This window comes from Mangifera indica, chromosome 4, assembly GCF_011075055.1.
Source record: "Mangifera indica cultivar Alphonso chromosome 4, CATAS_Mindica_2.1, whole genome shotgun sequence".
NCBI classification, from domain to species: Eukaryota; Viridiplantae; Streptophyta; class Magnoliopsida; order Sapindales; family Anacardiaceae; genus Mangifera; species Mangifera indica.
In genome coordinates this window covers 19,370,735-19,394,527 of record NC_058140.1, presented here as the reverse complement: position 1 = coordinate 19,394,527, position 23,793 = coordinate 19,370,735, and the positions used below count along the sequence as shown (strand labels likewise).

Below are 23,793 nucleotides of genomic sequence, written 5' to 3'. Positions count from 1 at the left end.
TATGCATAAGCATGCAGAAATGCATAACCAACTAGATAAAAATTGCAGTAATCAAGACAAAACTTCACATAATGCAAACTTCAACTCCAAACAATTTCAGGCTGCATTAAATTTGCTTTAACAGCAAAACTGTAAGTACAATGCTCAACCAAACACAGGCTCCATTAATTTCAACACAACTTCAACAAAATAAACACAAATCAAGGAGACAATTGCTATCGGTTTACAACTTCTAATTCAAACTTCAACTCCAACCAATTTAAGTATGCATAATCTATTAGTGGTTTATGGCATCAAAAGTCAGATTTTTTTAAATACTGACTTTGATGCGTATATTCTGATTATGGACATTATACGACATATAATGGCTACACATGGGATAATAAAAGATCAGACTGTATAATTCCCGCCTAACTTGTCGGATCACACCCTATCTTTCCCATCTTGATGCGACTGCATAATGGCTACTCATATCTTTAAATGTCATTTCAATGACTTTTATCAAGGGGAAGTTTAGAGACCTTTGATTATATTCACAAATGGAGATTAAAACAGAGTGTTAAACGTGATAGATTAATGAAATTCTATATTGTAAGGATAACAAATTTATAAAAATAACTAACGACTTAAGCCACATGTCACTTTCCCAAATTCCAGAGCTATTGAGTGAAATTAACCCCATTTTGAAGCCTCAAAGTCAAAGCTAAAATAGAAATATGATTTGCAATAACAAAATGTGTTCCATTTTCTTGTTCATTAAGTTCATAAAATTTGACAGGAAAAAAATCCCTATATATACTGCTCCACACCATCCTCGACAAAATCCAGACAGCCAAAATCATAATATGACATGAATCTTTGAAGAGCAATATTATGTACACTCATAATGAATACTAATTTAGGTATCAATGATGATATATCACTTTCTTACTTTATCCTTAATTTAATATCACTCAATCATATAGTAACACATCTTCATTAGTATTGTTTGGCACTGCTTTGGAAAAGGCTGCCATACTTAAAATGCATCAAAATTTGAACATTACTCAAAGCCAAAATAGAGCACATCAATCTCATATCAATCAAATCCACTAACAGAATTACAGCATCTACAATGAGACGTGCATCAATTGGCAAACCAAATACGACCATACAGGCTAATTCTCTAGGGCAAAAGACTAGTAAATGTCTTACCTTCAGAATTTTTATAATAACAAAATCAAGTCATTTGAACCCTCCCAGAACGTAATGCCCTATGAAAGAAGCCTAGAGAACTATAATATTTTCATACAAATCTGAACTTTAGATACGGATGGTACATTTAGGGAAGGTTCAACTGACGCAACGAAGAGAACACACACTTACCAAAAGATAAGGGGCATCTTAAGATTAACCAAGCCATCCTGTTCTTTAAGATCACAACCCTTCACCGCGTTGATTCCGTTCTTTCATCTCTCATTTGCCTCAAGATGTTCCATCAAGTATTAATAGTGATCATTGGTGATCCTTGCCATAATCTGATGAATATCCAATAACAGAGGCACAGAAAGCCAACAAAAACAGTAATAGAGCAATCATTTCATGAACCATTACAACATCCAACAGCTAATCAATTCAGCTACTCGTGCACTGTATGCTATGTTAACCTCATTGTATAGCACCTTATGAAGCCAAGGTTTCATTTGATGGAACAGACGTCATCTGATCAGACACCAAACCTCCAACTGCTTCACTCTGCCTATTTTGTGACTGCTCTGAATCTTGATCAGGGAATACCTCAGATTGCAAAGTTGGAACAATGTTATTCATGTGTAGCCATGTAAGTTCCCATAAGCTATCTCCTCCTAATGCACCTCTCTGTACAAGCACTCCCCTTGTCTTCATTACAAGTAGAGTATTCTTAAGGAGATCAGGAACTATTTCCAGAAGCTTCTCATTTTTTTTACCTCTCACTTTTACTTTCATATATTTTTCCATTCGGCTAAGGACCCCAAGCCATAGTTTGCAGAATGTTGACAACTGTGAGAGGTCATGGAGCAACTGTAAAAACACTTTTGATAGCAGCTTCATGGCTAAGATAAGTGTCCCTTCCATGTTTCGGTAGTCTTTTTGAGAATGTCCCTGAGCTATTTCAAGCAAGTCATCGAGCATTGTGAAGATTACCATATCAAAACACTGTAGCCACAAACTGTGTGAAAGGTGGATCTCATCTACTCCTGTCAAGCACTTCTGCAATGATAGAAGAGCATGGTTTCTAACATCTTCTCTCTGATCCAAACAAACTTTTCTGAGTCCTTGCACAAGTCGTAGCCACATATCCCCTATATCCTGAGACAATTTTGCTGCTTCATCCTCCCCCATTGCTTCCTTGGCCTCATGACTCCATCTTGCTAAACAATCAACAGAATCAGCCATAAGATCTAATGCACGCACAGATCGCTCTGCCTGTCCAACACGAGATTCAGCAAACTGCCTTGAGGCATCTACACAAAGAACATAATTTGCCGGCACCAAGTGGGCTCCATCTGACATGATGAACAACAGTGCATCAAATCCTACTTCAGAAGCTTCTGTGTGCCGTGCTGTGATGGAAAGTAGAGATGTGATTGTGCGCCACCCCATTTGGGATCTGATATGAGTAGCATTGGCTTTCACAAGGCGACTAACTTCCTGAGTAATCTGCTCACAATATGTATCAGCTACCCGAGCATCAAGCTTCAAGACAAGATTCAAGGACCTCAAAAGTTCATCAGCCAGATTCTCCTTATAGGGAAGCAGCCGCTGACAAATTCGGAGAAGTCCAAAAACAGCCTTTTCTACCAAGGCACAAGACGTCACAGTTGATTGAACAATACTTGCTATGTGCTCATAAACACCCTGCCACAGAAGCACAATCCTGTCTCGGTTGTTCAGGGTAATCGCAATCAGCAACTCTAGGCAAAAGACGGCGGTATCTTCATCCTCAGGAGAGCTGTTCCCTTTGTGGGGTCTCCCTGCAGCCCAAATGAGTGCTCTCGCAAGTTGCAATAAGGATTCAGCTTGCAAAAACTTACTCTCTGTAAATATACTGTCAATATGGCATTTTTGAATTGTTTGAAGGGTACGTTGATGAGCAGCTAGTTGTTGCTCAGTAGGTTGTGATCTTGGCTCCTCTGTGTCAAGAGATAAGAGCTGACTGAACCGGCCCATCAATCCAGAAGATCTTCTTGGAGTTCCCATGGGTGGCATATGGGCTGAAGACAAAGAGTTCGTAAGAGGCTTCCCATGACTAGGGTCAGAAGAAAGCTCAGATTCATCAGCTGCATCACTGGCCACTCGAGCAGGAAGAAGACCGAGCTTGTGCAATCGTAAGATACAATCAAGAATATTTCTCCAACCTGTGCGAATATAGTCCCCATACCTATTTGCAATTGTGAAAACAGTGACGGTTGCCATCCTGGCTTTCGTGTCATCACCAAAGGCCAGCACAGGTTCCTCAACAGATGACGGATTCAGGAGAGTTGTAAACTTACATAAGGACACAACAAGGTCATCCAGAACATCTTCAAGATGATGGCACGCCGAAATTTTGGCAACAGCTAAGAATCCATCAATACATGTTTGGTAAACTTCTTCATGTTCTGCATGATCAAATACAACAGAGATAGCAGCAATTGTTGGGCCTGACATTATTGCAAACATATCATGGTCAAGGTAGGCTCTGCAATCAGCTACAATAAATGGAGCTGTTTTCTTAGACTTGTGCATTAAATCAATCCAACGGCTTGGGGTCATTTCAGGGAAACCAGCACCTTGCTCTGGAGTTGTGCGAATCTCATTCTTGCAAATAGAATGGTAAAGTTCTGATAGGAAATCTCGTGGTAGATCGCTGCCTCCATTGATATGCCTATTATTCCTAATAAAATCCTCTTCTGTCATCTTTTTCTTCACCTGTACATTATGCTGATCGGTATTAAGCATTATAAGTGAATACGATAATAAAAGTGCAGCATCCTTGTTTACTAGAATCTGCGGTGATTGCTCGTAATATCTCTCAGAGAATGCCTCAAGCACCCTTTGTATCTTTTGTGATTCTCCTGGCAGCCGAAAAGTTTCCAAGAATAACCGCAGAGCAGTATCCAGATTCATGTCTTGGAAATCAAAAGTCCCGGCAAATTCATGAAGAACTTGAACACAAAACTCATCATGATTTCCTAGGAAATCACCGACAAGGTTCTTATCTAACCCAGCAGTGTACCTAAAAAAGCAAGCAACACTTTGGGGATCAAGTTTGTCAGGCAAAAGATGTGTTCCTTGGAGAAACTCTAATCCTTTCTTCGGGTCACGGTTAAAATGATCAGCTCCAATCATTAACCTTCTCTTGATATACTTTCTCCGGCGGACAAATGGAACCCAATGATTAGGATCACTATAGTTGTCACACTTCACCATCCAGAACGGGGTATATTCTTCAAGAGTTACTGGAGCATGCTCCAAACTTAGTAATCCATTGCCTATCCTCTCAGCCATTCCCTGTATAACAGCAATCAGACCATCCAAAGCAAGGATGTGCATTGCAGACAAAGGACAGTTCACTGGAAATGCACTTTTTGACAACAAATTAGCTAGGTCTTCAAAAACATTGCTGCAGGTTATGTCACAATCCAAGTTAGCATACATCTCCACCATGAATGTTTTCTGTCTGCAAAAATCAACAAGAGCTTCCATGGCAACCTCCTGCTGCTGATATGAAGCCCCATATCTGCTTTGTGCAAGCCGCAAAATAACACAGGAAAAGAAAGCCTCAAGCTGTAGTTTCAATTCAGTGCAGAGATGGTGATACAGGTTGAGCACGATGCTACATACCATTGAAAGAATAAGTGGGCTCATGGATAAACCAAATTGCATAAGGTTACGAAATAATTCATCTTGAATCAAACTCAATAATCTTGGGTGAAAGCGAATGGCAGGACCAGCCAATTCTATGGCTGAGTTAATCAAGCCCAAGGCAAAAAGCGGCACATCTTCATCAAATGCTAAAGTATTAGACCTCAAACCCGTTGCCATATGCTCTGAAGCATTTAATAAAGAGCAAAGAAAGTGAAATATCTCCACCATGCAAGGGACTCCATATGGCTCAGTCATGAGATGCAAATCATATGAAAAAGCCTCCTTTCCGGTGCCAGCCCCAATTGTATTTTCATCCAATACATTAGCTATCACACCTGTAGCAGAAACAAAATTTGCTGAGGACTGTTGACCATCATATTCAGAGTTACCATTGCCATTCTCCATTTGCTTGCTTCCACACGCATAATCATTATCTACCCCACCAATCTGCAGGAGTCATAGCCCATAAAACATGTCAGTGATTCCAATCGACAGGTTGACTTGCCTAGTCAGTAAAAAGAAATACAAAGAGATATTTTTCTTTCAGGCACTAACACAATAGATAGAGCTCAAGTTAAAATTTATCCTTCTGCTATCTCAGTCCCATCTATGACTCCACAAAAAAGTGAATAGAAACCTTAATTTCAAACAATATCACCTTGCTTAAGGCAAGCACATGCATTCAAACTAAAACCAATTAATAAATTGCAACCAATGCATCTTCCAGCCACTGTCTATGATATTGAAACACAGGAAATTTTCAAAGCAGACAGAAGGAAACAGAGAGAGAGAGCAGAAAAGATTCTAATTTCTGTAATTTGATTAGCAAGAATATAGTGTTGGTTAGAAAAAGATAAAGAAGTAACTTTTTACAACTCCAGGCAATTATAAAAATTTGCAAAAATGACCCGCCACATGTAGATTAAAAAAATGAATAATTTTTCACAACTCTGATTCTGAACAGTCAGACAGTTTACAAAAAATGACCAGACAAATCCATTATCAATCAATTAACAGATGACAAAAAAGCAGCTTGAATATGATTTCCAACTTCTCTACCAAGTTTTTTTTTTACTCTTTTAACTTCCACTTCCTTGCAACTGATAGAAGCGTTACATAAGGGAAGATAATGAACTGGAAAACAAAGATGGAACATGCATTTATACCTCCTGCTTAACAACAGCAACTCCATTGACCAATGCATGCTCTGTGTTACCAATATCTGGAAGGTGTGAAAAAATACGCCTAACAAGCTCATGCATCGTGTGACGAGCTATGCGTTGTAACAACTCACCTTTTGATCCTGCTTGATGAACTATACGAAAACAAGTGTTTACAATGGTACAAACATGCTGATTACTCAACACGACAGATGCTTTGCTTTTCATACAAGCCAGAAGAACCTGAAGTATCTTCATCAGCACCACTTCTTCTGATGCAGGATCAGTCACTTCAAAGCGGCAACTAGTTACAGCATCTACTACCAAGTGCATAGCCTCTTCAACATTAATAGTATCTTGATTGATCACATCAACCGTTAAGATCTTGTAGACTGATGACAAAGCAATACCAGTGATTGGTGCACCAGTCTCATCCGATCGAATCACATCTAAAAACGGCTGGAGATACACAGCAGGGTTGATGGTATGCCATGGATGATGCCATGAGAAGATTTGTTTCCGTAATGTCTTCAGAGACTGGAGCAAGGAGTTTTCTAGCTGATCATCTCCAGACATATACTGACCCCCCCATCTTACATTTCTATTTCTCCTCATGACTGCCAATACAGAGCCTACTTCTGAATTAATCATGCATGCTAAAGTAGCTTTGTTTGAATAAGTAGCATCAAAGTCCTCAGGTTCTTCCTCAATTGCCTTGATTCCAGACTGCAGCTTTAGACGCCCCATTTTTGTACAATATTGTCTGTACTGAAACTAAATTCTAAGCTATATATTATATCATCTGCTCTGCAGAGAAGTCAAAGCATATCCTACAAAATTGACCAAAAAAAAAAAAACCATTAAAGCATAAACATTAGCCCTTCAACAAGCAGATTGATGCTACAATTTCATCAACGGAAATTAGTAAAAATTGAGAGCCCCAAAGTTTAAGATCTAACCAGAACCACATCGAAGATAACAATCACTGCAAGTACAAATAAAAAAAAAAGCCAAGGGCGCTAGTTTTAAACCATCTACGAAGCAAACCTATATACCAGTCCAACTGTCCTCACCCTGTCCTTAAATTAAAACTTTGCAACATTCTCGCTTAAAATTATAAATTTTACATATAAAAAAAAATGTCATGTGCTCTGTGAACTAGGGTTAGATCTTTTCGCGCATTCAACAGCATTAGCCATTTAAACCGCCATAATAACAAAAACAACGTTTAATATTAGAACAACAAACCAAATATAGCTAAAGGATGTCCTTCAGAGAAATTAAAAACAAAAAAACAAAATTGAACTGAATTCAATACAGACACAACGCTAACTGGACTAAGCAATCCATTCCAGACTCGAATACTTCGGCCTCTTACTGAAAGTAAAATGTGCTACTAAAAAGTAAAAAGAGTAAACGGATGAAGAGAATTTGAAGAAAATGAGGAGTGTGAAAATCAAGTACTAAGCAGTGAGATCGTGAAAAATGGCTCACCTTGATGGATCGAACGACTGAGATCTCTCCTTCGGAACGCCAGTCGGAGGAGAGAAAAGTAAAACAGGAAGAAAAATTAAAAATTATGATAGAACAAGGGAAAGAAAGTGACGCTCCCGAGTGCTCTGAGACAGAGCAGAGAAAATCAAAGTAGAGGGGGAACATTACGAGAAAACCCCTCAAGTTTTGTCTTCTTCCGCAAAAGGGCTGGCAAGAAAGACCATGAATATTGTAAATCACAAATCCTGGGTTGACGATTTGAAACGGGGATTTTGCAGAATTACCCTTCAATAGTTTCATTTTAAGAAATGGGCACCAATGGAAGAAGAGAAATTCCCCACCCGATAAGTCGGGTTTATTCAAGCACCTGACGCACTAGGGATGATAATAGGGAGAGGCGGAGAAAAGATCTAAATCCCCGTCCCTATAAAGGATATCAATTCTCGTCTCTGTCTATCTCTGTTAAGGGGACGAAAATAATTCTTCATCATCTCTTTGTCTTTGTAAAGAAAAATATCTTTTTTATATTCTTTAAACACAATATAAATATATTAAATAACAAAATTAAGTAAAATTAAAACCAATTTACTATTTTAAATATCACGAATATAATATATTAACCACTTTAATATACATAATTAAAACCTAAATAAATATTAAAAACATAAATAATCTAAAACTATAAAGATATATTAGTATTTTAAGTAAATATATTAATATAAAGGAACGGGGATCAGGATCGAGACTAGGATTGGGGCGAGGGTAGGGGTCGGACATATGTATCCCCATCCCCGCTTACTCTATGATTGTAGAGATTTTTTTAGCCTTCTCTTCGTCCTCGTCTTTATCAATTTTATTATTTTTATCAGAGAATCTTCTCTTCGTTAGAATAAAAAAGAGTTACGGCCTCTAAAATAAAACCGAAATTGTCATCTCTATGGTGCACTAGATACTATTATGTCAACCTCATTTATCACATTATAAATAGACATCTAATCAAATCTTGTTATTTATGGATATACGTTTTGTTTCATAACAAGTTATTTCAAATTGGATTATATATTAAATTAAATCAAACCATGATTGGCTATTTTAAGATATTCAATCAAATCAAATCATGACATGTTACTTCATGACACCCAATTAAATCATATATTTTATGACAGGTTAATTCAGATTATTTCAAGTTAAAGAATTGCTCGATTCACGGTTATATATGTTATTTCATGATGGGGATAGAAAGAGCAACGAGAGCAATTTTTAATATAATCTTCTTAAAAGACAGTACAATTACCAGTTAAGTCTGGAAAATGGAAGGTGATAGTAATAATTTTAAAGCCAGAACGCAGGACTGAAAATATGATAGACGAAAGGAGAGCCTAATCAAACAATCATAAGAAGTTAAAAGTTACAAGTTGCGACGACACGAATAGACAATCGTTGATGAAGACGGACAAGATTCAATTCAATCCCAATGATGACTTTTTTATGATTTTTCGTTCATACTATTTACCCATGGGTATAAAATTTTATAAAACTTCATAAGGTAAATTGTCATTTTGCTTTACTGATCAAGGGTATTTTTGTTAATTCACTAATTTTATAAAAATTTAAAAGACAAAAATCATCTTTATATCACAGTCAGAGTGTGAAACAACTACTCCATCTAACAGCATCGGTGGATTGGATCGGGGCAGCCAATCTGGAAAATACATAAAGCTCACAACTCAGTCTGTGAATTTTAATAAAAAATAATAATTTATTTATAATTATGATTTAATTATTTATTTTTAATTCTTTTAATAATTATGTGACCAACTGCAGATCTGATATCTAAACTCTAAAGGTCTATGGGTCTGACACAATTCATTACAGTATTGGATCATATCCTTTTAGATTGAGTCATTTTTTTATACTTTGACTGCAGGCGGATCAATCTATTTATCATGTCTAATTCCACCTATAATTTATAGAGATAATGAATTAATGTAAACTATAAAGTGATGGAAACTGTGACAGAGGAAGCGACAGTTGCAATGGCAGTGAGTGGATATTCCTCTTAGATAAATCTTCCCTTGTAAAGTCAATCTAACAATGTCATGATTTCTAGGTCCAAAACTTTACATGGAAAATGAAACGAAGAACACAACGATGGAATTTATGATCTTAGATTGTATCATAATTTGTATTATTAATTCAAGCCAAATGTCCTTTACATTTTATGGCTAGTCCTATGATTCACATCATTATTTTGGTCAAAAAGAAAAAATACCTTACAAATATGAGTATTTGGCTTTCTATGGCTTTATGCATATACAAGTTTATGTGTGGAATTCGTTCTGGAACATCAAAGTTTAGAGTGTTATCTTCAATCAACGAATTCGAATCACCGGGACCCTGCCGCGTGCTGACAAGAATTCGTTCATCTGTGCAAGCTGAATTAGGAGCTGCCCAATCTTCTGCAAAATCAGATTACATGGATGAGACATAAATTAGATTATGCAAATGTAAATTATGTAATCTTAGACGATTTCATTGAGCATTTTTTTTTTTTTAAATGAGAAACGAAAGAACCTGGTCTTTGTCTTTGATTAACAGAATTAGGCGATTGTTCTCTTCCTGAACTCTTGTACGCCATCTCCGCATCCTAGCGTACAGCAAAGAAAGCACCACCGCCGCAACAACTCCGGTCACCGACAAAAACGACCGAAACCCCACTAGATTCGCCGTATAGTAACGAACCTTAGCAGCAATCCTAACAATCCCAGAGTACAGAATCGTGGAACGCACACTCAAGACTCTCCCAACATCATTCACATCTCCTGACTTCAGCTCCGCACTCGACGACGATACAGCTGATGACGACGGTGATGGGCCTAACGGCAAATTTGGTTCTTCTTCATCTTGTGGAGAAACCGGTAAACCTTCATGCTGATTTGGAGGAAAAAAGGAGAGGCTATCTTGGAGATAATTGTCTCTTATGGCAACCATATCCCATTCACTTGGCGGAATAGAGGGAAGTGGTGGTGTATTGTTACTAAGAGACGGCGGTTGAATTTGCTCCCACTCGTTCAAGTTCACGCCTTCCTCTGCAAGCGGGTAAGAACCATCCATTTTTAGCTGAATCCGCAAGCTGCTACTGAGATCTTGAATGTGAAGGACTCTGACTCAGTACTGAGTTAAATAAACAAGCGTATGGGAAAGGTTTCATCCGTTTGAATAAATGATGTGGATTCGCAAATATCGTAGGAAGGGATATTTTCAGGTGAAAATATCTAACTCAGATCCGGAACCTCTAATGCTGCAGTGTCTGTCTTAGATTTGCTTACAGGAGATATGGTGGGCCAATGAGCGACCATTTCTATCCGTTTGTATTGTGATGGAGATACTGATTTAACCATGAAAATAGTCCCACATCGAAAAAAAATAACATGGAAAAAGCGGTGAGGACGCAATAAAACGAATGGACTATGAGTGGGTAACTCTTTACCTGGACGGGGTTTACGAGTGATCAAGAAGGCTCGTAGCCTAGGCAAGCGGCCGACGTTGCACGTTGTTGGTGCGTCTGCCTAACATCTCCCCGTGTGGGAGAGTGTACGTCATAATTTGTGTTAGAAGGGGCCTGCGTTCGCGCGGCCCCTGCCAATCCACACTATAAAACTTCCTCTACACGATGTTGAAAGGTTACGTGAATTATGTATTTTTTTAATTATTAGATTTAATGAAAATTTTTATATTTATAACCTAGAAGTTAAGAATGTTAGGTAAATTAATTAATGTCTTTTATTTATTACATCATCATTTATAATTTAGTTATCTGTAAGAGTTGACTATCATATAATAAATTATTTTTATGGTGATAATTTATAATTATAATCTGTTTACTTGTCTTGTCTCTTAATAAAATTTTCATTAATTATATTAATAAAGTCATTGTTATCACAAACCCTGATAACCTTGCATATGTTGAAAATTGTAGAAGTGAAGGTGCATGAAATTGTGACTGTATCCAGTGCAATTGATTTACATTAAAATGTATATACTTATATATGATAATACGTGATTAAATGATTTTGAATTAAAGATAAAATAACACATAATCATATGATTATATATATAAATGTGTATATATTTATATACTAATATATATATATATATATAATATTACTCTTAGAACAACAAGACTATGATGAAAAAGATAATAAATTAAGATGGTTTTTGTTAACTATTCAAAGTTTTATATTTATGATTATACTCCCTTTGAATTTATAATTCGATGATGTAACAATATGTGTATCAAAAGTCTCGTTTTAAACCTTTATATAATAAGGTCAGAAAACTAGTTATTATATAATTAAATTTTTCAATCTTAATACAATGAATATGATAATTTCATTTAGTTAAAAAAAGTGGGTGATCGTGATCATGTGATTTCAATTTGATAGAAACTGACCCTTATCCTCTAATTACAGGGGTGAAAAAGATATGTTACGGAAAGTGAAAAACTTTTATAATTTTCAACAGTTTTTTTTTTTTTTGACCATAATCTGAGCAAAATGAGTAGAGTATTTCCCTCAATCAGGGTTGATTATTTAATGGGTGAATTAAAGTAAGGAAGAGTGTGACCGCAAACACCTTTTATATAAATAAAAATTGCAACTGCTTTTCAATAAAACGGCGGGTATTAATTTTTCTTTTTTTTTTATATTTTATTTTCCTCTAGTGTTATTACGTTTGACTAGCAGTTAACCGCCCTCTATCCCAACCTGCTGGCTGTACCGACCTTTCCTTTTTTTAATTTAAATTCCGAAAATATCCCCTTCTTCTCATACTCCAAGCCAAATACCGTAATTTCTCCCGAATCCAATTACTCAGATCAAGGTTTAAAAAAACACGACACGGCAGGTTCATTTTTATTCAATTATTGAATCTTCAAGAAGAAGCAAGCAAGCAAGCAGTTCGTTTGGGGCATTTCTGGTAATCAGGATCAATATCTAAACTGCAAGCAAGGTAGCTTTAACTGTTAGTCGTGTTAGTGTTAGCTACTTATGAATCTGTAGTAGTGAAACTTAGTAGCTAGTGACATCCGCTTCAGTCAACTCTGGTGAAAGTTCATGCAGTTGCAGGTTGGTTTGGTTCTTTACTCGAATTAACTTTCTTCTTGCCGCTTCTATTTAATTTGTTTGCAGTTTATTGATTTATGGTTTCTTTTATTGGTTTGGTTTGGTTTAGTTTAGTTCTTGCTAATGAATTATTGCTTTGCTAAGTATGAGACGTAGATTCTGAAAAGAGTTTATTGTCAATGATATACTTTATGACTTAGTTTGGCAGCGTGAAATTGGCCTTTAGATCGGATTTTGGTTATTTTGGGGGATTTTTTTTCAGTAATATTACGGATTTGCGTCTCTAATTCCATTGGATTTCAAATTTAAAGCTTTAACTTCATTTAACCAAACATGTACTTCATGGACGGGGCTCCGTTCTTAGTATTGCTTAGAATTGATTACCTGTGAATTTTTTGTAGAATGGTTTAAAAACTGGTTAAGCTGGTGCGTTTTCATATTTTTTGGTTATGCTGTAGTACATAAGTGTGTGTTTAAGGCTTTGATGCACAGATATAATGCATTCTGTTATGCTTCTTAGTTCTGCACCTTTTGATATAGTTGATGTGTAGATTTCATCTTGGGATTCTCAATTACTTATTTTGTGCTTGGTGCAGGTTAGCAGTTGGTAGATTTATCTTTTCCAAGATCTTGAGATTAGTCTGACAAAATGCTTGTGTCTGCTCTTCTAACATCTCTAGGAATAAATTCTGGCCTTTGTTTGTTGTTCTTCACACTGTATTCTATATTGCGGAAACAACCAATTAATTATGAAGTTTATATTCCACGCTTGCTGGCTGAAGGAAGTTCTAGAAGAAGAAGTCGCTTTAATCTAGAAAGATTAATACCTTCTCCTGGTTGGGTGAGAAGGGCGTGGAAGCTCACTGAAGATGACCTATTGGAATCCTCAGGCTTGGATGCTGTAGTTTTTATGCGGATTATTACCTTCAGGTAGTTTGGGCCTTTTACTGTTATTTTTGAACAAAGGACCAATGGAGCGATTGGAACTGTACCTCAAATACCTGCTTAATGGAGAGAGATACCTCTAGAGAAATTGGTTCACTTGCTCATTTCTACTGGATTTGACTCAAGAGAGATAGATTTGTTTTTGCACCTTCACGCAGATAAATATTGCAAATGAACCTACATAATGATTTTAGGCTAACATACAAATGTTTATCTTTTTCATTGTCCTCTTAGTTTTATCTCTGTTCTGCATAATTGACACGTAATTTACTGTTATTATTATTCTTTGGCATTTGCATTTGATTTTGTCTTGTATAATTTCTGACTTCATGCTTTTTCATCTGATTCTGCAGTTTGAAAATATTTTTGTTCGCTGGGATTATAGGAATTTTTGTTATTCTTCCAGTTAACTGCAAGGGAACTGAGCTTCATGAGATTGACTTTGCAGATTTTTCAAATAATTCTTTGGATGTATTTACCATTTCAAATGTTAACAGTGGCTCAAAATGGTAATATCATCTCTTCAAAGTTGGACTTTAACATCATTTATGACTTAAGAATGAATTTACTTTAAAAAAATAACTGTGCTGACTACTATTTGAATTGTGAGACAATGCACTTTATTCAGTTGGTACCGAAATGGGTTTGAAATCTTGACAGAGGACAAAAATAACTCAAAGTTGCGTTGAGTGAGCAAATTGATAGAGTCGAAATCAGCAACATACTTCTATCATGTTGAGTTCAATCATATAAATGTGGATAGCTTCACTTACAGGGGCATATCTTTTGTTACATGTTCCTATAGATTGAAATGACTGTTGGTGTAAGACGATATGGGCTATTCCTGTATCTTATATTTCTCAACTGTAAAATGTTAAGAGATCACTTATTTTTAAGCATTTTGAACTTTTTCTTAGACCGATTAATTCTTCCATGCTTCTTATTTTCAAAATGCTTTCAATCTTTCATATGCAAAAGCACTGCCATGTGAAATAAATCAAAATGAGGCTTCTTTTCCCTTTGTCACAATAGATGAACATGAGAATCATGAAGCAATAAATAATGTCTTATTATGTTTTTTATTTTTAAGGCAGATTGATTTTGTTCCTAATCTTATGAAATAGCAAAATGGCTTACAAAAGTTATGCATCTGCGAAGAAAGTCACCTTTTTTGGTGTTTTTTTCTTCAGGTTATGGATTCACTTCAGTGCTGTCTATCTTGTCACCGGATTTGTCTGCTATCTACTTTATTATGTAAGTGAGATATGTATACATTTAGCTTGATTGCGTCTCAATACTTGAACCAACGGAACCTGTCATATCTCTATAGCTCCAACTTTCTGTTGAAACTATGAATCCAGTACTTTTTTTAACTGGGTTGATACATTAGATTTATGTTTTGCTTGTGCATCTTCACTCACTTTTGTTGGACAATAGTTATTTTCTATAATTGCTAGGTAATCATTGAATAAAAGTATTAGTGGATTATCATATATAAGCTATCAGGGCAAAAGTTAAATTAAGTACCGTATTACTTCTGCAGGAATATAGTTATATATCTTCAAAAAGGATTGCCTATTTTTATTCATCCAAACCTCAGCCACATCAATTCACCATCTTAGTTCGAAGTATCCCTGTTCCTGCTGGGAGCACTGTCTGTGACAGTGTTGAGAGTTTCTTTAAAGAGTACCATCCCTCCACATATCTGTCACATATGGTTATCCGCCGAACAAGTAAACTTCGAAGTCTTATTGTAAGTAGTTTTTCTTAAGTTCTTATTTCTGATATTATGCTTACCACTTTTCTTTATATCATTTTGTGAAAAGACAATATAATGAAGCAATATTTTTCTCCTTACATGTCTTTGACTTTTGCAGTTCATATGTTGAATAGTATGGATACTCTTTTGCTTAGTTGTTAATTGTGTATGCACAATTGATGAGAAGTGGAACTTATTAGAAACTTCTGAGAAAGGGCAACAAACATAAGTGACATACTATTATACACTTAGATCTAAGATTGTTATTATATATTCCTAAACTAATTTTAGTTTTTCAAAGAGAGAATAGCAGTAACCCAACTGAGCTTCTTCATCCATCAGGGAGCATGTCAGATCTTAAATCTCCTTGTTACGCTCATACCGACTTAAGCTTTAATAGCTCCTCTGCAGATTTGATCCAAATTTTATCAAATTAAGCATTATCCATCTTTAGCAAACAATTGAACAACATGCGAAGTCAATGATCTTTTGTACTGTATATGCCCATCCTTGCATTACATCTACTAAGCATTTCATACGATTTTTGCAGAATGATGCAACGAAACTGTATAAAAGGCTTAGTCAGTTACAGTCTGATCCCAATCAAGAAAAGCATAAGCGTGTTAAATTATTTGGAGAGAAGGTTGATCTTGTGGATCATTATGAGAAGCAGTTAGAAGATATTGAGGAGAATTTGAGAATGGAGCAATCAGAGGTTTCTTTGGATGGAGATGTATGTGCTTTATTGCTGATTTATCTTCTTTCCACAAACTTATAATTCATTATCTTTTCAAATTTTATTGGGATTTTGTTCCACAATTTGAGGCCTAACAATATATGGATGTTGTCTCCTATATGCAGATATTACTTTAACTATGTGAATGTAAACGAGTGCTTATCACATTTTAAATTGAAAGTAAAAAAATTATTTATGTGTGAAATGAGAAGACCAGACTCCTCAGTACCAATTTTGTTGGATTTCAGTATTATCATCGCCAGGGAAACTATAGGTATTTAATTAAAAATTTGAAAAAACTATCAATTAAGTAGTTGTTTTATTGTTAACATGTGTGATGAAAAGATGAATGGCGTGGAACAACTATAGAAGATAATATAATTCCAAAATCTTAAGTTAATAGGAAATGATATCACAACAAAATTTTAAACTTCAATAAGAAATCCCTAATTTGATGCTGTTTTCTTGAATAGTCCATTTGTCTTCTTTTCTTTGATTGGTTCTTTATCTAAATAATTAATATACAAGCAGAAAATTTTAAGCCAGTTCTTCAACATGAAGCTGAGTTTTGGTGGATTTTATGCTGTGTGATATTTATGGTATATGTTAATATTGTTCTTTCATTAGTCATATCTTAGCAGCAATTCTGTTGTGATTGTGATACTCATCCTGGATTGATTTTCTTTTCAGGATTAAGTAATGGTATAATAATATTATTTTTGAGAATTAATTATTATGATTAATTCTTGCTGAGGGCTGTCATATAATGCATGTCATTGATTATATACAGTGAGTATGAGCTATAAGCACATATTTATGTGTCATTTTTTTTCTTCTCTCTCTCAAAAGAAAAAAAAAATGTGTATAAGAGTTATTTCCTTTTAATCTACATATTTTTTCTATGTAAAAGGAAGTTCGAGCTGCCTTTGTTTCTTTCAAGTCTCGATATGGCGCTGCAATTGCTTGTCACATTCAACAATCAGTCAATCCTACAAATTGGATCGCTGAACAAGCTCCTGAACCACATGATGTTTACTGGCCTTTCTTTTCTTCATCATTCATGCGAAGATGGATCTCTAAGCTTGTGGTCATTGTTGCATGCATTCTTCTAACAATTTTATTTATTGTTCCAGTTGTAATTGTGCAAGGTCTTACTAACCTGAGTCAGTTGGAAATTTGGTTTCCATTCCTGAAAAGCATTCTAACCATGTAAGTGATTGTTTTAAGAATTTTTTTAAAGTAACTTCTTCATCATCATCTGCATCAATCAATCAATCAATGATTTCAATACTGTACTAAGCAATAAGACAATCTATAAGTTACATATTCTTCTCCTTTTGATTTGAGGCATATATAGTTTCCAAAATTTTAGTATATTTCCCTCCATTACTCTGATCATGGAAGAAGAGGATGAACTAGGATTAGTGCAATTTGAAGAACAAAAGAATTTGCTCTGTTGATTTTGGGCTTACTTTCATTGGTGCTTTTATCATGCCTTTTAGTTTATTGTAAGAATCAGTTTGGAATTTGTGATGAAGCATTGTAGTCTGTTGCATATCTGTGGTGTCAAAACTCAAAAAACACCTATCAAAAGTTTTGGTTAACTCATTCAGATCATGTTTTTGGAATTTGACTGTGTTGGTGCATTTTTAATTCTATCTGCTTCTTCAATCATACTTTTTCTTGTCATTCAGTTTGTTCTGGCAAAATTTTTGGAACCAACAGTTATTTTTCATAAGAAATGTGATGCTTTATTTTCTAATCTTTGGTATTCACAGTATATAGCATGCATGATTATCTTTAAATTAAGTTGTTTAACTGGAAAACCTCTGAAATACCCTGTATCTTTTGGTTGCTTTATCTAACAATTTGCAGGCCTGTTCTCTTTCAATGTATTTAAATTTGTGAGAAAGATTTCAGTTGGACAGTTTTATTTAGATAAGATAATGCCATTGATCCCTTGTACCATCATTTGTTATTATTTCATTGCAGTTGAATAAAAAATTGATTTGATGAAGGTTTAGATGCTATAATGTTGACAAATGAATCAAAAGAAGGCAGATTCCTAAGTGCAGAGTTCTGTTACTTATAGCAATCCAAATCAAATTTGAACTTAAAGTATATATGGCAAGAGAGTTATATTCTTATTTTTTATCAGGGCTGATTTGTCTAGCATGGATGTGATTTGATGTTCAAGGAAGAAAGATACTTTTATCAAACAATTGTTCAATTTTATTATGTGGATTGAAATATGCTGATCACTGAAAGAAGCCTGGGATGATATTTGAAACAATGAAAATTATTTCACCTTTTCTTACAAAACTGATCCTCTTTTATGATTAACATCATGTTGATTTGTGATGCCATATGATATTTAATTATCTGTCATTCGGATTGAACATCACCAGCTTTTACTTTGTAACATTTGAATGCTTTTATGTTTTTCAAACACATTAATTCTTTATTTCTTTCTCCTTAATTGTGCAAAGTTCTAAACTTCATGAGTCTTACTTGCAGAACATTTGTCAGCCAAGTAATTACAGGATACCTACCCAGTCTTATTCTTCTGTTGTTTCTGAAGATAGTGCCCCCAATAATGGTGTTCCTTTCCTCCATTCAAGGATACATATCTCACAGTGACATAGATAAGAGTGCATGTAACAAAGTACTTTGGTTCACTGTATGGAACATCTTTTTCGCAACCGTATTTTCTGGATCAATTCTATATCAGATCAATATCATTCTTGACCCAAAGAGTATTCCATCAAGGCTAGCTGTTGCTGTTCCAGCTCAGGTGGGACTATATCTTTGGTATGGACAACTTGTTCAAAATTTTCATCCAAAATTATTGAAAGAAAATATTGAGTACTAGCTCAAAATTAGGTGAAATTATGATATGGAACTTTGCTAGTTTTGCATTTTGTTTCCATTTTGTGGTATAGAAAAAGCAGCGTGATTGATAATCTAATTTGAATAGGTGTAGTTGGTTTGGTGATTTGCCTTTGCTTTTAGGGAAAAGAAAGGTTATTAATAGATTTGCCTAACTAATGTTTTCTTCATCACAAGATGAAGGTCCACCAATTTTTTTGCTGCAGATTTTCTTTAGGTGTAATATAAAAAAATTAGTCCTATAAGTAAATGTGATGGTAATACACTAATATCTAACAAATTCTGGGGCAAAAAAATGGCAAAGGGTGTTGTCTTGGGAGATCTGCTGATTTACTCAGATGCATCTGCAAGGTTCCTATAATCTTGATGGCAAAGACAAGATTCGGGAAAGTGTGGCTGGTCATCCGCCTACCCACAATAACAGTAATAGACGGTAGTTCTGCACTTAAGGGACACTGCATTTCATTCACCTCTTGCTTTTCACCAATTTATGATTAATGTCAGTTTCACTATTTTCACTGTTCTGATAAATAATATTTTTTGCTGCAGGCATCATTTTTCATTGCTTATGTTGTCACATCAGGATGGACTAGCACTTCCTCAGAACTCTTTCGAATAATCCCTTTTATATGTAGTATGATAAGAAGACCTTTCAGTAAAACTACAGATGATGATTTTGAAGTTCCATCTATCAAATACTACAGTGACATTCCTAGAATTCTGTTATTTGGACTTCTTGGAATTACATATTTTTTCCTAGCTCCACTAATTCTGCCCTTCCTCTTGATTTACCTTTGTCTTGCATACATCATCTACCGCAACCAGGTTAGTAGGCTATGTAACTATGTTAGCTTTCCAGTTATATTTTTTTCTATAACTTAGAGGTGCATTTTCAAATTTTCACCTTCAAGTGTATTGTTGCAGGGTTGGCTGTTTATGATTTCAATATTCACTTTTCAAGTGAGAGTAATAATACATGACCATGTATTAAGTGCTTAGCTACTTGATGTTCATTTAGTCTTGCTGTTATAATGGGCATATAACCTAATCACCATAGCATAGCTTGTTCAATTGCCATAGGTAGTCAGTTGCTGCTACAGTATTACTCGTACTAGATAATTTTAACAATGATTAGAAATACAGCAAAGATAATGTGATATCTGCTCAGTTATTGTGGTCTTAACAACCTAATGGTGATTTTGAAAATCAAGCTTTTGGAGACTTTAGAAGTTTATATCATTTTTGTTATTGTAAACTTATAACAATACCTATTTGTGGAGTGAGGGCCTGTAGTGCTTGTTCATTTTGTGGGTGAAGGGGAAGCAAAATAATTGCATCTGAAGAATGCATTTGGCTCTCATGTGACAAATAAAAGTTAGTATGCCTTCCGCATATACGACTAGGTGAATTTATTGTTATCATTGTGGCTTGTTTTTTCTGTTTTTAAAAATAGTTTTAATGGTGGTTGAGTAGTTGAGTTACTAGAATTAATAGTGATCAGCTATTGTGATTTTCTATATGAATTGCTACTTTTTGGAGATAATTTATGCAGTACCAAGTTTTTAGGATTTTTGGATTTCATTTTGGCTTTCTGATGCTTGGGATTTTATGTTGCAGTTCATAAATGTATATGAACCGAAGTATGAAACTGCTGGGAAGTTTTGGCCTATAGTGCACAATTCAACGATTTTTTCTCTGGTACTCATGCATGCTATTGCAGTGGGAATCTTTACATTGAAGAAACTCTCTCTGGCTTCAACTTTAATTTTTCCTCTTCCAGTCCTTACACTTCTATTTAATGAATACTGCCGGAAACGCTTCCTACCCAATTTCATTGCCTACTCTGCTGAGGTATTTCTGCATGTGAATTGCTATATCCCATGGCCAGGGGGATTATAGTGCTAACTTTTTTTGGCTGCTGCTTCAGAATTTCCTCCCTGATGTTTATATGGTTTTTTGTGTTATTAGGTTCTGATAAAGAAAGACAGGGCAGACGAGAATGATGCTACAATGGGTGAATTTTTTGATGAATTGACCACTGCCTATCAGGATCCTGCCTTGAAGCCAGTTCGATACACGTCAAATGGTGACAATCTTAACAGTCCTCTTATATCCTCCCCTGAAAGAAGGTAAGGTATGATTTACTGATTCTCTTCTGAAGGTGAACAGTCAATCATTTATCGCCATATTCAGTAGTGGTAATTGATGATTTTACCTTCTTCACCAAGAGTGAAAAAGCATCATTTGTTTGCACAAAAGAGTGTCTATGCAAGCTGCATTTGTGTGCAAAAATCTGTGTATGTTAGGAAAAAGTGTAATGACAGTAGTGTGTATTGGCATGTAACTTTACCATAAGCAAATTTGCAAATATGCACAGGTGAACAATTCATTTATTCTTATGACTCAAGTTTCTGTCCGTACTGTACTTTGCTTCAATCCACTTAATATTATTGTTAGAATTCTGTCTCTATTTTAGGTGAAATGCTTACTGCTTCTCAGCTAACATTTGACAAAGCCGCAAGTTTCTATCCATTGAATTCCTAAATTATAAATTTCCTTCTTAACCTAATAAAAATGAAAATCGAAAGGCATAAACGTTTATTTTTTTCCTCCCATTTTTTTTAAGTGAAAAAACATTTGACCGAAGTTGCACTGGACAAGTATAATGTTGCGAGGTGACGCTTTTTCTGATGTGATTTTAATGTTAAAATCGCACTTGTCACAGTGTAACTCTTGTTGTATTCTTACCTTTCCAACTGTGACTCTGGGTTTGCACCCTTTTCAATATAATTTGTTCATATCCTATAAGATCACACTTTGGCTAGCGTAATTTAGCTAATCAGCAGATTTAATATTAAGATTATATAACAATTTTACTAAAGTTAAATATTTAAAAATAATATAATTATTTTTTATTACATTATGTTAAGATTATTTTTTTAATTGACAGAATTACTTAAGCTGAATACTTTGTAATTTTGTCAATCCTGGTAAATAGTTAATTTTCTCATCAACCAAATTATCCACTTTTATTAGGCCAAATGACTATTTCCCACTAAGGGTTGAGGCAAACTTAATTTTTCACTTATTAATTATCAACAATCTAAATATCTATCCATTTGTTAAATTTTATTGTTATTATTAAAGGTAAAATTATCATTTAATAAAAATATTTGAAAAAAAATTATAAATTCATCATATTTTTTTCCAATTTTAAAAACTAATAATTTCTTCCCCTCCCCCACCTCATGTCCTTTCACTTAAGGTTTGAAAAATCAATATTTTCCTCTTAGGTTTTTCCCTCTTCTCTTGGGCGACGATAGATCGCCACCAATCGTCGATCGTTCTCTCTCTCACCAATCGATACACAACGAAGAGATCGAAATCTCTTTGTGGAGTGATGAAGAGACCAAGATCTTGGTCTCATCGTGGGCTGACCAGTGAGGGTAAAGATGATTGATAATGGTAAAAAATAGAGCACGACTCAGAGAGAAGTTGGGAGGGAGGGAAAATGCTATCATTTCTGACTATTTGTAGCATGTTAGAAAAACCTTGGGGGGGGGGGGGGGGGGGGGGGAGAATATTTATTTTTCAAATTTTGAATGAAGGGAAATTAGTTAGATTTTTAAACTTAGGAGAAAAAAATGATAAAATTTTAGTTTTTTTAATATTTGAATAAATAATAATTTTAACCTTAATAGTAACAATAAAATTTGACAAATCGATGAGTATTTAGATTCTTAATAGTTAGCAGATAGAAAATTGACTTTACATTAAACTTTGGGTAGGAAATAATAATTTGGCCTTTTTATTATAATTAATCAGGTAATGGGTCATGATACAGTAACGAAAATGATTATATTCTTGCCCTTCAAATCTATATCTATGGAACAGCGTCTTGTGAGAACTCGAAACCGTATGGATTAAGACAGCAAAATCATGCAATTACATGGGTTTATAAAAGGCCAAGGGACTATATTCACCCAAATTTAGGTGCATTTTTAAAACCATATATACGAGATTTAAAATGTTAAAAATCTCATTCATCCTTTAAAAATTTTAGTTAGGATCAAGGATAAAATCATCATTTAACAAAAAAATAAAGTTTATTCTTTTACCCCCAGTTTAAAAATATCATAATTCTCTCTATCTAAAGTTTGAAAAATCAAAATTTTACCCCTAGGATTTACAAACCATCGCTGGAGATACTGAACTTTGTCGTCTCTGGCTGCATTGACTCTTCTTCCTGGCTTAACTCTTTCTATTAATCATATTCTAATCACCGACGAAACTTATTTTCTCTGATGAAGATAACTGTCAAAGGTCTCAGGTTTCTCTGATGAAGATGACTATTAGAGGTCTCAGACAAATCTGAGACCTCTGACAGTCATCTTTATCTCAGACGAAGACAAAATCGTTTTCGTCTTCGTCGGAGGAAATATGTTTCACCGATGGTTGGGATGTGATCGATAAAGAGATTTAAGCTGAGAGAGAGAGTCAACGCTGTTGAAGATAATTGTCTTTAGCAACAGTTTGCAAACCTTTGGGGGGGGGAGGGGAGGGGAGAGAGAGAATTTTGATTTTTCAAACTTTAGATATGAATAAATTATGAGATTTTTAAACTGAGAGGATAAACGTAATAAAATTTTAAATTTTTTATTAAATAATAATTTTATTCTTAATTATACCTGAGATTTTTAATGAATATGTGAGATTTTTAATTTTTTAAATTTTATAGATATATCTTTAGGAACACAAACTTGGGTAAAAATTAGTCCTCCCGCCTTCATATATAAAAAAAAGAACACAAGGTATTCA

At 34.9% G+C, this 23,793-nt stretch overlaps 3 protein-coding genes and 1 non-coding gene across 5 annotated transcripts; 2 read left to right on the top strand and 2 right to left on the bottom strand.

Moving 5' to 3' along the window:
- Positions 1-1,046: 1,046 nt before the first annotated feature.
- LOC123213940 (ARF guanine-nucleotide exchange factor GNOM) lies at positions 1,047-7,726 on the bottom strand. The gene is made up of 3 exons (XM_044633575.1): positions 7,524-7,726; positions 6,036-6,859; positions 1,047-5,316 (listed from the first exon to the last, which is right to left on the bottom strand). The coding sequence occupies exons 2-3, from the start codon at positions 6,774-6,776 to the stop codon at positions 1,663-1,665; spliced, it is 4,395 nt and encodes a 1,464-aa protein (XP_044489510.1). The 5' UTR covers positions 6,777-6,859; positions 7,524-7,726; the 3' UTR covers positions 1,047-1,662.
- A 1,377-nt stretch (positions 7,727-9,103) lies between these two features.
- LOC123213193 lies at positions 9,104-10,810 on the bottom strand. 2 transcript variants are annotated; one of them, XR_006501654.1, is made up of 3 exons: positions 10,098-10,810; positions 9,796-9,982; positions 9,104-9,225 (listed from the first exon to the last, which is right to left on the bottom strand). XR_006501654.1 is itself a non-coding variant. In XM_044632575.1 (2 exons), exons 1-2 carry the CDS (start codon positions 10,635-10,637, stop codon positions 9,896-9,898), a joined length of 627 nt encoding a protein of 208 aa, XP_044488510.1. In that variant the 5' UTR covers positions 10,638-10,810; the 3' UTR covers positions 9,674-9,895. The 2 variants fall into 2 exon arrangements, 1 of the variants encoding a protein (XP_044488510.1); XM_044632575.1 differs by lacking the exon at positions 9,104-9,225 and having other exon boundaries at positions 9,674-9,982.
- A 195-nt stretch (positions 10,811-11,005) lies between these two features.
- On the top strand, positions 11,006-11,166 carry LOC123215167. The gene has a single exon (XR_006501969.1). It is a non-coding gene; the product is annotated as a U1 spliceosomal RNA (small nuclear RNA).
- Positions 11,167-12,322: 1,156 nt separating this feature from the next.
- Positions 12,323-21,391, top strand: LOC123213917 (CSC1-like protein At1g69450). Its single transcript, XM_044633544.1, has 11 exons — positions 12,323-12,649; positions 13,243-13,576; positions 13,945-14,100; positions 14,782-14,845; positions 15,135-15,344; positions 15,901-16,083; positions 16,997-17,295; positions 18,604-18,880; positions 19,525-19,800; positions 20,593-20,826; positions 20,944-21,391. Exons 2-11 carry the CDS (start codon positions 13,296-13,298, stop codon positions 21,106-21,108), a joined length of 2,145 nt encoding a protein of 714 aa, XP_044489479.1. The 5' UTR covers positions 12,323-12,649; positions 13,243-13,295; the 3' UTR covers positions 21,109-21,391.
- Positions 21,392-23,793: the final 2,402 nt, after the last annotated feature.